The following is a 14,014-nucleotide window of genomic DNA, read 5'->3' as shown; positions in this document are numbered from 1 at the left end:
TTCCATTATTCCTGTGATTTAATGTCCGCACCTCAGACCTCCGCATCCTCAGCACATTTGTCTGAACAAAACTTCTGATCATCATGTGTATGTATTTACTGATTATAATTTGTTTTTCAGCAAATTATTGCCACCAAAGAAGCCTACAAACAAAGTAAGTTCTTCTTAATAATAAATTGGTTAACTGGAAGGAATCCTATTTACATCCTGCATATGTAGTTGTGTCAGAAGTAGTCAGCAGAGCATTTCAAGGTTATCCACAATTCTGATTGCCCACAGTTCTCTGTCTCTTTCACTTGCCATGATACTGAACAAGGCCAGATGACTTCCAATGGCTTGAAAGTCCATATTGATATTTCCAGTACATCCAATCTTTCTTTTATGCACTTCCCCCCCCTCCCTCCTCCTTGCACAAGGTTTCTGCTGCAACACAAATTCTTGGAAGTCTCACTCCAACTCAACCTCCTAGGAGGTGACATTTTCGAGAGGATGACTCTCTGCGTAGAGTTTGTAGGTTCTCTCTGTGACCATGCAGGGTTTCCTCCAGGTGCTCCAGATTCCCTTCCACATCCCCAAGACGTGCGGGTTAGTAGATTAATTGGCACCCGTGGTGTGTGGGTGAATGGTAGAATCTAAAGAGAGTTGATGAGAATGTGAAGGGAATAAAGAAGAAGGGTTAGTGTACAGTGCCCTCCATTATGTTTGGAAGAAAAACATTTTTTTTAAACGTCATTTGCCCCTGTGCTCCAAAGTTTTAAATTTGTTATCAAACAATTCACTAGTAATTAAAGTGCATATTCCAGATTTTATTCAAGGTTATTTGAATGTATTTTGGTTTGACCATGTAGAAATTTCAGCATTTTTTATGCATAGTCCCCTCATTTCAGGGCACCATAATATTTGGGACACAGCAATGGTATGGATCTTAAAGTAGTCATGTTTAATACTTTGATGCATTTCCCTTGCATGCAATGACTGCTTGAAGTCTGTGATTCATAGACATCACCAGGTGCTGAGTATCTCCTCCGGTGATGCTCTGCCAGGCCTCTACTGCAGCCATCTTCAGCTCCTGATTGTTTCAGGGATTTATCCCATTACGTTTTCTCTTCAGCATACAGAAGCCATGCTCAATTGGATTTAGATTGGGTCACTGACTTGGCTATTCAAGAAATTTCCAGTCTTTAACTTTGATTGATGTTTTTGTTGCTTAGTAGTATTTGGGATTATTGTCTTGCTGTAGGATGAAGTGCCATCCAATGAATTTGGAGGCATTTTAGAATGAGAACCAGAGTCACAATTTATTGCCACGAACAAGTCATGAAATTCGGTGTTTTGCGACAGCATCATAGAGCAAATATTCATATTATAACCATCTTACAACATTGCTATAAAAAAATAATAGTGCACAAAAAGTAAGGCAGTGTCTTTGGTTCATTGATTATTCAGGAATCTGGTGGCAGTGGGGAAGAAGCTGTCCATTGAGTGCTCATCTTTATGCTCCTGTACCTTTTTCCTGATGGTAGCAGAGTGAAGAGAGCATGGCCTGGATGGTGGGGGTCTTTCAGGATGGAAGCTGCCTCATGTTGATGTCCTCAATGGGTGAAGTCTGGTGCTTGCGATGTCACAAGCTGAGGTAACAACCCTCTGGACTTTATTCTTATCCTGAGAGTTGGTGCCTTCATACCAGGCAGTGATGCAACCAGCCAGAATGCTCCCCACGATACACCTGTAGAAGTTTACAAGAGTCTTTGGTGACATACCAAATGTCTTCAAACACCTCACAAAGTATAGCCGCCGGTGAGCCTTTTTTGTGATTGCATCAATCTGGAGTCTCCAGGATACATCCTCGGAGATATTGACACCCAGGAATTTGAAGTTCTTGACACTCTCCACTTCTGATCCCTTGATGCTGACTGGGTCGTATTCCCCTGACTTCCTGGAGTCTACAAACATTTCCTTGGTTTTGCTGATGTTGAGCACAAGGTTGTTGTTGTTACACCATTCAACGAGCTGATTTATCTCCCCTCCTGAACACTTCCTCATTTGCTTAAACTTCAGCAAATGTTTCCATACACTTCAGAATTCATTTTGCTACTGTCATCAGTAGTTACATCATCAATGAAGATAAGTGCACCAGTCCCTGTGGCAACTATACATGCCCAAGCCATAACACCCCCACCACCGTGTTTCACAGATGAGGTGGTATACTTTGGATCTTGGGCAGTTCCTTTATGCCTCCACATTTTACTCTTCCCATCACTCTGATAGAGGTTAATCCTGGTCTCATCTGTCTACAAAACCATTTATCCAGAATTATGCAGGTTCTTTTAAATACTTCTTGGCAAACAGTAATCTGGCCACCCAGTTTCTGTGACTAACTAGTGGTTTGCTTCTTGCAGGGTAGCCTCTATATTTCTGTTCATAAAGTCTCCTCATTTCAGGGCACCATAATGTTTGAGACATTTGACTTCACAGCTGTTTGTGAGTACTCAGGTATGTTAGATTATTTCATTTGTGCAGGTATAAGAGAGCTAGGGTTGCTTCTAAGCCTTTGATTACCTTTGGAGTCTTTAGTTACCATTTTTCAACATGAGAACCAGAGTTGTACCAATGAAAGTCAAAGGAGCCATGGTGAGGCTGAATAACAAGGATAAGACAGTAAGAGACATCGCCTAAACCTTAGGATTACCAAAAATCAACAGTTTGGAACATCATTAAAACCTTTAGTTAGCCACTGAAAGGATGGCCAGATGACAGTTTGCCGAGAAGTATTTAAAAGTGCCTGCAGAATTCTGGAAAAAGGTCTTGTGAACAGATGAGACCAAGATTAACCTGTATCAGAGTAATGGCAAGAGCAAAGTGGGAAGGTATAAATAAACTGCCCAAGATCGAAACCATTAGCATGATTTGCATCTTGAAGGGTAGCGTAGCCTCTGTATTTCTGTTCATGAAGTCTTCTGTGGACAGTCGTCATTGACAGATCCACAGATCCACACCTGGCTCCTAAAGGACGTTTCTGATCTGTAGGACAGGTGTTTGGGGGATTTTCTTCATTATGATGAGAATTTTTCTGCCATCAGCAGTTGGGTCTTCCTTGGAAAACCAGTCCCTTTGTCATGATTACTGAGCTTATCAGTATGTTCTTTCTTCTTAATGATGTTCCAAACTGTTGATTTTGGTAATCCTAAGGTTTGGGTGATGTCGCTTACAGTTTTATTCTTGTTTTTCAGCCTCATAATGGCTTCTTTGACTTTCATTGCCACCACTCTGGTCTTCATGTTAAAAAATGGCAACTACAGACTCAAAAGGTAATTAAAATCTTAGAAGCAAGCCTAGCTCTCTTATTCCTGCACCAATGAAGCAATAAGCATACCCGCGTACTCACAAACACCTGTGAAGTCAAATATCCCAAATGTTATGTCACCCTGAAAAGAGGGGTGTATCTATAAAAAGTGCTGTAATTTGTACACGGTCATACCAAAATGTATACAAATAACCTTGAATAAAACTGGAATGTATATTTTAATTACATGATTTGTTTGATTACAAATTTTAAACTGTGGAGCACAGGGTCAAATAAACGGTAAAAGCATCTTTGTCCCAAACATTATGGAGGGCACTTTACATATGTGGTTGATGGTTGTCATGGACTCAATGGCCTGTTCCTGTGACCTTATGATTCTATGGCACAGTAAATGTTTATAACTGAGCATAATTTTTTTTATCTCCAAAGTCTCTTCAGAAAGAGCATTTCCATCTGTTACAACTTCATTTATATTTCTGTTATTGAAGTTGGGATTTATGTTAAATGATGCTCATGTCATTGAGGTCTTTCAGAATACCTAACCCTTGGGAAATTGGCATTGCAAAGTTCCATTTCCTGAAATCCCACTGCTTCATCTGCAATGCAGAGTTTGCTAACATTGCTCAGGAAGAATAATTTATTTAACAATATCTTAATATGAACAGAAGCTCACGTCCCAGCTCTGGGTCTGACACATGCTTGCAATTCTATAACAGGCCACCGGATGGGGTGCATTGCATGAAGTTTGAATATCAGGGAGCACTTGATAAAATAATGCCATGGAAACTCGTATCAATCTGCAAGGCTCAGAGGGACATTGATTTAATACCTTGGCCAACGGTGATCTTACAACCAAGCTCTCTGACTAAATTTTCATCACTACCTCTAATATATCCTTAAAGTGGCTCATTGTCAAATTTGTATCCAATAATTGCTCTTTCGAAGAGCCTAAAGACAAATTTGTGTGTGTGTGTGTGTGTGTGTGTGTGTGTGTGGCTACATGTGGGTGTGGAATGGGTGAGCATGCATGTATGGGTTTATATATGAGTCTGTGGACCATCATGTGTCTGTGGGTGTGCAAAACAGTAAAATATCCCAAAGGCCTTTACCTGGAAATTATTAAATAAAAAATTATGTCATTTCAAAAGGAGATGTCAAAGCAGAAGAATGTAGTCATACAGAAAGGTTTTAAAGAGCAAGTTAAAGGAGGAGAAATAGGTGAGGGATTTTGGGAAGGAATTCCAGAGCTAGTTCTTTGGCAGCTGAAGGGACACCTGCAAATAGTGAAATAATTTAAAATGGGGATAGCAAGTGCTAGATTTAAAACAAGGAGACCTTAGAGAATCATGAAGGTGGAGGAGATTACAGAAAAGGGGACTTGAAATTGACTTGTTGCTTATCCAGACAACACAAAATATTGAAACACAAGGAACTGGAGATGTTGGAATCTTGAACAAACAGGGGAAGCTGAGGGACTCAACGAGTTTAGTAGCATCCATGTAGGGAAATGGACAGTCAGTATTATGGGATGCAACCTTTTTTTGAGACAGGTAATATCGTTCAGATTTACATGTATATCCAATGGTTTTTGTTTGGACATGAACCTGGTTATTACCTCTCTCCATTATTGTGTGAGACATAACTCTCCCTTGGAATTACGTTGCTGATACCAGAAAGTGTTGGTTGCAGTCGGAATCTGGGTTTACTACACAAGCAAATGTAATCCTGATTATCAATTCCCCCTCTCACCCAGCATCCCTGTTGTCAGATTTAGACTCAATGTACATGGTAAATCCTATTGCTCTCTTTTGATGTAGTGTTCACATGTGATTTGGTCAATGATGTCCAAAGTGATACCAGTGGAACTCTGAGGAACCTGCTAGTCTCACTGCTTGAGGTAGGAAATGGTTCAACATTCTCAAAAAAATACACACAAAACACTGACAGCAAAGTTTACATGTTTATCTCCAAGTTCAAATTTAAGAACATCTACTGAATGAATCATTAACGAGATGAGAAACACAAGAACAGCAGATGCTTAAACCTTGAGCTAATGCAGAGAAACTGGAGGAACTCAACAGATCTGGCAGCATCCATGCAGAGAAATAGTCTGCCAACATCTCGGGTTAGGCCGTTTATTGTCCCTTTATCGCGACAAAGGGTCCAGACCCTAAAGTAGTGTTGCAGAGAGAGAAAAGAGCAGTGCACGTGATGTTGGAAATGTTAGTGTGGACGGATAGGAGAGGAGAGAAAGAATGCAAGAAGAAGAAGCAAACAAATGTTATCTTGCTCCAGTACGTTTGTTTGGGGAGGAAGGCTGGTGGGCAGGGAAAGGAAAGGAAAGGAATGGGATGTTTGGAAATTGGAATATGAACAGAAAGTGGAGAAGCCAGCAGAAAGGAGGGAATAGATATTAGATTAGATTAGATTCAACTTTATTGTCATTATGCCAAGTATAAAGCCAATAAAATTCCATTAGCATCTAACCAGAAGTACAAAGGATAGTGCTATTTACTAGTAATTGTGAATAAAAGCAAGCGCTCCAGCAAACAAACAAGTATAAAACTACTGACAGTACAATATGGATGCAATACTGCTCAGTGCTGTGATGTCTGGTTCAGCAGGGTCACAGTCTCAGGAAAGAAGCTCTTCCTGAGCCTGCTGGTTTGGGAGCAGGGGTTCCTGTAGCACTTACCGGATGGAAGGAGAGTTAAAAGTCCATAGTTAGAGTGAGATGCATCCTTGATGATGCTTTTCTCCCTGCCCAGGTAGCATTTCTGATAGATGCTCTCAATTGGGTATCGATAATCCGCTGGGCAGTTTTCACCACCTGCTGGGGTGCTTTACGGTCTGATACAGGACAGTTGCCATACCACAGTGAGATGCTCTCAATGGTACAGTGGTAAAAATCCATCAGTATCCTGGAACAGAAGTGAGCTTTCTTGATGCTTCGCACCCTAATGTACTGTTACACCTTTTTGATCAGGATGGAGGAGTTCAGGGGCCAGGTGAGACCATTGAAAATGTGGACTCCAAGGAATTTGAAGCTTGATACATGTTTCACTACAGCTTCATTAATGTAGATAGGGGCATGAGTGTGGCTCACAGTGCGCCTGAAGTCCACAATAATCTCCTTGGTCTTCTGGGTGTTAAGGGCCAGGTTATTGATGGCACACCACATGGCCAGGTGTGGGACATCCTCCCTATAGGCTGTCTCATCATTCCCTCTGATCAAGCTAACAACTGTGGTGTCATCAGTGAACATGATTATGGAGTTAGAACCATGTACAGGAATGCATTCATACATGAAAATGGAGTACAGAAGAAGGATCAACACCCAACCATGAGGCTGTGAGAATGGAAGAGGAGAGATTGTCTAACTTAACAAATTGGGATCTGTTAGTCAGAAAGTCCAAGGTCCAATTGCAGAGGGATGAGCTGATACCAAGCTGGCAAAGTTTGGTGATCAGCTTGGAGGGAATCCACAGCTTGTATTGAACCTGAACTGTTAGCATCAATGTCCAGCAAGGAGGCCATTTAGCCCCGTGTGCCTTTTCTAGCTGGTGAAGGTGATCCAGCCTCATGCTGCTTCCCAGTGCCTGCTCTCCAGCCTGGTGGGTGACAGTCCATCAGATGTGTGTGTTTAAATGCAGCAAGCATTTCATCCTCCACCATTCCAGGCTCATTTTGAGGTGAACACAATCTCTTCAACTCCCACTTAATTCATTTCATTTGTGTCACCAGATATTAACAGCTAAGTTGAAGGAAATATGTCACAAAGTTAGACAACACAGAAACAGGGCTTTTGGCTCAACACCTCCATGTTGACTCATCCAGATATTGACTATTCTGGTTGAGACTCTTCATCTTGTCCAGATGAATGGCCTTGACTCGAAATATCGATTGTCTGCTTCCTTCCACAGATGCTGCCTGACCCACTGAGTTCCTCAGGCAGCTCTTTTTTTCCTCTAGATTCTGGCATCTACAGTCTAATGTCTTCACTGTAAAGGATGTCAGTTGTTTTGGGATGTCTTCTGATTATATATGATAGACATGGGAGTTTCATCAACCCAATCAAACCAGAGAGAATGGCTGTTAACTGAAGAGGAAGAAGTGCAGCAATGATTTGACTAACTTTGTCAATAACTGTACAAACACAGGCTGACCGTGACGAGGGGCTCAAAGTCAATGAAGATCTGGCAGAACAAGATGCCAAAAAGCTCTTTGAGGTAAATCAAAGTGTTCAGGGTCTAAACTAGGCAAGATTGAAAAGATGGTACTTGCGATAACTTTCAAAACCAAAAATAAATTCTGTTTGCAGGCTGGAGAAAATTGTTGGGGTACAGATGAGCTGACGTTTAATACTATTTTAACCAAACGAAGTTCTCTGCAGTTGAGGGCTACCTTCAAAGCCTATGAAACAGTGAGTAAAGTCACAATTTGTCTCACAAAGAAGGAGGAGCAGGGGTAGGTCACTCTGCCTCTCAAGCCCATCGTGCCCTTGAATGAAGTCATGGCTGATCTACCCCAGCCCTCAACTTAACTCCATGGCATTTTTGTTGGTTGTTAGTCTTGGACATTGAGGGTGAGAAATAGCCAAAGATATTGAGATATATGTTCATTCAGGGACAGTCCATTCAGTAGATGAGATCAAGAAATATAGATCACTTCCTCAAAAGTACCTTGATGTTACCACTACCTTTACATTTATGAAAGGATACAAAGTCAAGGCAAAATGTGTACATTCCTTTCTTGGCTAAGCCACTGCTGGGAACATCACTGCAATGGTTGTATCAGAAAGTGGACCATTTCAGATCACAAATGAATTGTTTTAAAATAATGAATTTATTAAAAGTGAGCATTATGGACTCATGGGCCACAGTGGCCTGTTACCATACTTATTGTCTAAAAAAAGTGTAAAAGCACACTGAACATATAGATTGATGACAAATTAACATTTTTGAACAGGGACCCCCAATTTAATGGGGTTAAGCTAGATGCACTAGTAATGGCTGGTGAGCAGCTGAGGGCCCAGATGAGGCTGGGAAAACATTAAGTTGAATGGAATTGTTTATTGTCACATTACTGAGATACTATAAAAAGCTTTGTTTTGCATACTATCTAGGCAAGTCAACACATACAGAAAATGGTGCAATAATAAGAAACAAATAAATAACCAACAGTGCAGGTGGTAGTATTAAAATAACCCAAATAGTGCAGGGTATAGAGAAAAATAGTTATAAAGAGTAAAAGGGCATCATCTTTTACCATTGAAAGGTCCATTTAAGAGTCTGACAACAACAGGAAAGAAACTTCTGCCCAATGAAAGGTGGGAGAAGAATGGGCCATTTAATATGTTGGCAGCTTTTCTAAGACAGTGAGAAGTATGGACAGAGTTGATGGAAAGGGGATTGAGCAGAGGAAGGCTGAGTTATGTTCACAAATCTCTGTAGTCTCTTGCAGTCCTGGTTAGAACAGTTCCCGTAACACACAGCAGACTTCTGGAAGCATTGATAAGAGACAAAGGTGACATACCAAATTACCTCAGGCTTCTGAGAAAATCATCATTCTGTATTCAGCTCTTCAAGCCCTTGCAGTATTTTAAGCGTTGATGAGATCTCTTACTCCTGCACCATAGTTGGTTGATGGTCTCCTGAGGAAATATTAGATGCCATCAGCGCGTGCTTCCCATCCATGTGATAGCACTTGCAACAGTACAGCACTCCACCGGTACTGTTCAGAGTGCCTGTACAAATCACACCCTCCAATTTCTAAAGATGGACTTGAGCCCATTATTTTTTTTGTCTCAGAGATGACCGAACCACCAAGTCATGACTATAAGTTACTACAGATGGATTAGTTGTTAGACCAGGAGCGATTGCTGATCTTCATCTTATTTACACAGCTCCATGGTTCAAGCATCGAAGAGGTGATCAAAAGAGAAGCATCTGGTGATGTGAAGAAGGCTTATCTCACGATAGGTAAAATGATGAGTAATGATTGATAATAATTTGAACTGCTGTTTGTTTCATTTTTTTTTTCATTTTCTTTTTTTTTCATTTTCTTTAATTTTAATTTGTTTCATTTTCTCTTCAATATTAATGGATACATTAGTATCACACCCTCAGATATGAATGTCTAGCAAAGCCGGGGTTGCAACAATGTGAAAAGTACAGCAGGAAGACATTCAGCCCCTCAGGCATGTCCACCAGTTATGTGGATCATGCTCGTCTATTTAAATAGTGGAAAATTGCAGCATGTTGTTATACAGACAAACCTGGGGGTGCCTGCACATGAATCATGAGAAGTTCATTTCCAGGTAATCAAGAAGGGAAATAGGGCATTGTCCTTGATTCCTAAAGAGATTGAATTTAAGAGCAGGGGTGTTCGGCTGCAAACAAGAGTACTTGAGAAAGGATATACTGGCTTTGGAGACAGTGCAGAGGAGGTTCACCAATGTGATTTGGGAAATAAAGGGGTTAACTTATGAGGAAAGATTGAGTACCTCGAAAAATACTCATTGGAGTTCAGAAGGATGATTGGTGGGGGGGGTTGTGGAATCATACAAAAATTACATTATGAAAGGAATAGATATGATAGAAGCAGGGTGGTTGTTTCCACTGGCAAGTGAGACTAGAATAACTTCAAGATTCAGGGCAGTAGATTTAAAAGAAATATGGAGTAACTTCTTCTCCTGGAGACTAGTGTATCTGTGGAATTCTCTGCCCAACCAAACAGTAGGGGCTTCCTCATTGAATCTATTTAAAGGATAGATAAATATTTGCATAGTAGGGGATTTAAGAATTATGGGGAACAGGTGGGTAAGTGGAGCCGAGTCTAAGGCCAGATCATCCATGATCCTATTAAATAACGTGGCAGGCTCAACAGTTCGGATGGCCTACTCCTGCTCCAATTCTTTAAGCTCTTATGTACGCTGCTTTACAATCTCTTCCTGCTACCTTGGTTTCCCAACAAAAGTTTCACACTAACCTTACTCCCATCAGTCATCACTATTGGTTGAAAATGAAAATTACAAAAAGTCTTCAACTTGAAATGTTAATCTGATTTCTCTCTTCACAGATGCTGCCTGACCTGCTGAGTATTTTTGGCATTTTTTTGTTTTTACCATGCTTGCTTTGTTCTGCTACACTGATGTGAGCAGTTAGGAATATTGCCACGTTGAGGTAACAGGAAGTTTCAAAGGTAAAACAGGCAAAAAAATGCTGCAGAAATGAAAAACAGAAAATATTTGGGAATCATCAGTAAGTCAGGCAGCAAATGTGGAGGGGGAAACACAAAGTCAATGTTTCAAATCAAAAGAATTTTCCATTTGAACCCAGGAGATAGGATGTGGTCATGCTTTCCTTGTTATTAATGACAAATGTACATTATTTCAACAGCAGACAAAAAGCTGTAGAATGTAACATCAGACACCAGGATTATCTGGCCATGACCAGTCAATTTCCCAAAACAATGCTTGTCAAATCTGATGACAATCTGCATGTGTCCACTTTAAGATCATTCACAGTGGGTTCAACCTGAGTAGAATTAATGCAGCCACAAACCTGGTAAATCTTATAATAAACAGCATGTTATTCATCCTTCCCAGAAATGAGAGTGCCAAATGATTTTTGCAAATTGATGGAATTTATTATTTTTGTGTAATTTTATTTGTTTTCCTGGCAGCTTTTGACATTTGCCCTGAGATGTACGTTAGTCTAAAGCATCAGTTAATGAATCCACACTCACTGTTGCTTTATTTTTCTCAACCAGTTCAATGTACCAAGGATTGCCAAGCCTATTTTGCAGAAGCGTTACATGAAGCAATGGAAGGCGTGGGGACGAGAGAGGACACACTGATCCGCATCCTGGTATCTCGTTCAGAGGTAATATGGGATCCAAGCTCGGATTTATGTGTCTGGATTTCAGTCAGGTTGGACATTAGGGAAATGATTGATGGCATCTTGGAAGTCCCTGCTCTTGGGTGAAGTCAATTAACTTCAGGAGGGCAGGTAGGAACTGTGGAAAGTGAAACCATCAACATTTTGGGTCTTAGACCCCTCATCAGAACTGAGAAAAAGAGAAAGCAAGTTTTAAAACTAATGAAATATTTTGATGGCGCCATGGTGTAGCTGGTCAAGTTACTGCCTCCTGGCTCCAGCGACCCTGGTTCAATCCTTTCCTCAGCTGTCCACCTGAAGTTTGCTCATTCTCACTATTACTCTGTGAGTTTTCCCTGGAAACTCTGGTTTCCTCCCACATTCTAAAGATGTACTGGAATGGTTAATTCTACCAATGGCTGGTAGAATCTGAGTTGATGAGAATGTGGAGAGAATAAAATGGGATTCATGTAAATGGGTGATCAATGGTCAACTTGACTTTCCTGTGTTGCTTGACTCTGTCACTCCATGACAAACTGTAATGCAAGATGATCTGCTCCAGAAAGATTTCATGGCAAGTAACGCTCCTCCTCACTCCTCAAAGGTTTCCTCGATCTATGAGGCAATCTCCACTTGCCTGGATAAATAGAGTTCAAGAAATGCTGCACCATCCAGGACAAAGTAACTGCTTATCTGGGACTCCAAATGCCACCCTGAACTTGCATCCCCTCCTCCATCATGGTCTCAATGTGTACCATCTACATCGTTCATTGCAATTTCTTTATTAACATCTGGATATCTTTTGACCTCTACCAATGAACGATGGTAGAGGTCACCTGGGACACCAATACCTGCATATACCATTCAAATCACACACTATTCTTCCTAAACATGAGGTTTACCTCCCCAAAAGCACTGTGGAAGCTCTGATGCCAGAAGGATACAAGAAAAGGTTCAACCATCCCTCTTTCACGGGCAGGTAAAGATGGGTAATTAGTGGCCAGTGACCGCAACACCCTAAGAATGTAAAATGCACATCACTCCACTCCAACCCCCACCAGTGTCACCCTCCTCAATATAAAAGTGAGAGTTAAGATGGCTCCCACGCAACAAGAAAGTGACCTACATTTCTTCATTCAACAGGTTGATCTTCTGTCCATTAAGGAGAGTTATCAAGAGATGTACAAGAAGTCGTTGGCTGATGAAATCAAGTCTGAGACCTCAGGATATTTCCAGAAAGCTTTGCTGGCTTTAGTGAAATAAGAACATGGGGTGGTCATAATCACATCGTGCCATGAATGTGCACGTCAATACAATGTCATTATAATCTTTTCCTTTTCAAATAAAAATAGCATGGCATTATCTCTTTTGGATAAAGCAGACTATTATTGATAAAGAATTGAATGAATAAAACATTTTGAACAAAGGGGAAGGACAGGGGAGTGGGACTAGTTGGGTGGTTCTGCAAAAGAACTAGCATAAACATCGGTGGTCAAGTTTGTCCATCTTGAGCTGCACAAGGAGAGTTATCCAACATTATGCAAGGCAAGGTGTAGTGTTCAATAGAAGTTGGTTCAATGGGTTGGTTGGGTCCGATGAGTGGTTTGCATTGAGAAGGCATTGTATGACTGTGTGAGGGAACAATTTCAATCCTGGCTTGCAATGATTTGTTGCTGGAGAGGGAGAGTTGCTGGGAAAGAGGAGAGGCGTGGAGCCAATTGCTTTGCTCTGATATTTCGCAGACTCAAGAAGAACAGATGGCATTGCACTGTTGCCATTCTATTATTCCAATGAAACATGCTTGAAATTTCTCATCTACATTACATTAGAAGATTAATTTTGCCTAGAGCATAGCTTGGAAACATCCCAGACTTTTAGGAAGGAATCTATTTTATATTCCCCAAGGATCCTGTGGTAAATGAGATTGCCTGAAAACCATCATGTATGGCAAACAGGAATACAGTATCTCTCCAGCATTGAAGGAGATGTTCTTTAAATTTTAGATGAAGATTGATTTTAGAAGTGCAGGCCAAAGTTTCCCTGGAAGAGCTAAATCCAGAAGTATTCCATTCTTTCATGATCAGAAGTCCAGAAGCAAGAAAAGCCCAACAAATATTGTGGCTTTGTTTATGATGGGTTCAAATTATGGCTTTCCTCAATATGACAAGTTCCAAGATGTAGTTATAAAGTCTATTTTGTGAGCAGTCCTGCTAGACATCTCATACTTGTACAGCACAGAAGTGGAAGAGATCTGAGGCAACAAAATTTTACTATTGCCAAGTTCATTGTGAAGTACTTCTCTCTTTAACATGTACAATATAGTTTTCATTTCTTTGCAATGCATTATAATTAAAAGGAAATGTGCATTAATAATTTGTAATTTCAAAGGTTTATCTGTTCAGTCAACATCATTGTAACTTTGGGAGTTTATTGATGGAGTAGAGAAATAATGTGATTGTTACTAGAACTACCACATCAAACTGTGACATGGACTGTGAACTGTCCCAATGCAATGGCATGAGTTGTCTGAATGTGTTTCTTTGGCTCCAAGTGTGAAGCTCTTCTTCACATCTATCACTGATCTAATCATTGCATGTTTGAAATGAGCACCGGTAGAATTTAGTTGAAGTTCCTTCTCTCGACAAATACATGGATCGGATAAAGCAAAACTTGATCACAAAGTTTTCCCTCTGCAATAATTCTGTGACTGCCCTCCATACTGCTGGGAGAGGGATGGGCTCAGGAGGAAGGAGGCCAGAAAAATATAAAGAAAAGGGAAGAACATTTCCTGTATTCCACCACTCCACTATTATGAGACTGAAACTTGCTC

The 14,014-nt window shown here is 40.7% G+C and overlaps 1 protein-coding gene across 2 annotated transcripts in view; it reads left to right on the top strand.

Moving 5' to 3' along the window:
* The window catches only part of anxa13l (annexin A13, like), a 28,748-nt gene extending 16,202 nt beyond the window's left edge, over positions 1-12,546 (top strand). For both annotated transcript variants that reach the window (XM_069915398.1, XM_069915397.1), the window contains 7 exons: positions 121-154; positions 5,122-5,201; positions 7,465-7,533; positions 7,626-7,727; positions 9,210-9,285; positions 11,078-11,190; positions 12,328-12,546. In XM_069915398.1, the coding sequence (XP_069771499.1) occupies positions 121-154; positions 5,122-5,201; positions 7,465-7,533; positions 7,626-7,727; positions 9,210-9,285; positions 11,078-11,190; positions 12,328-12,447 (594 nt within the window). In that variant the 3' untranslated portion in view covers positions 12,448-12,546. The remainder of the gene's footprint in view (positions 1-120; positions 155-5,121; positions 5,202-7,464; positions 7,534-7,625; positions 7,728-9,209; positions 9,286-11,077; positions 11,191-12,327) is intronic.
* The last annotated feature ends 1,468 nt before the right edge of the window (positions 12,547-14,014 follow it).

Source organism: Narcine bancroftii, chromosome 2 (assembly GCF_036971445.1).
Source record: "Narcine bancroftii isolate sNarBan1 chromosome 2, sNarBan1.hap1, whole genome shotgun sequence".
Taxonomy (NCBI): Eukaryota; Metazoa; Chordata; class Chondrichthyes; order Torpediniformes; family Narcinidae; genus Narcine; species Narcine bancroftii.
Note: the sequence above shows the minus strand (reverse complement) of the source record. Positions and strands in the feature narration are given on the sequence as shown.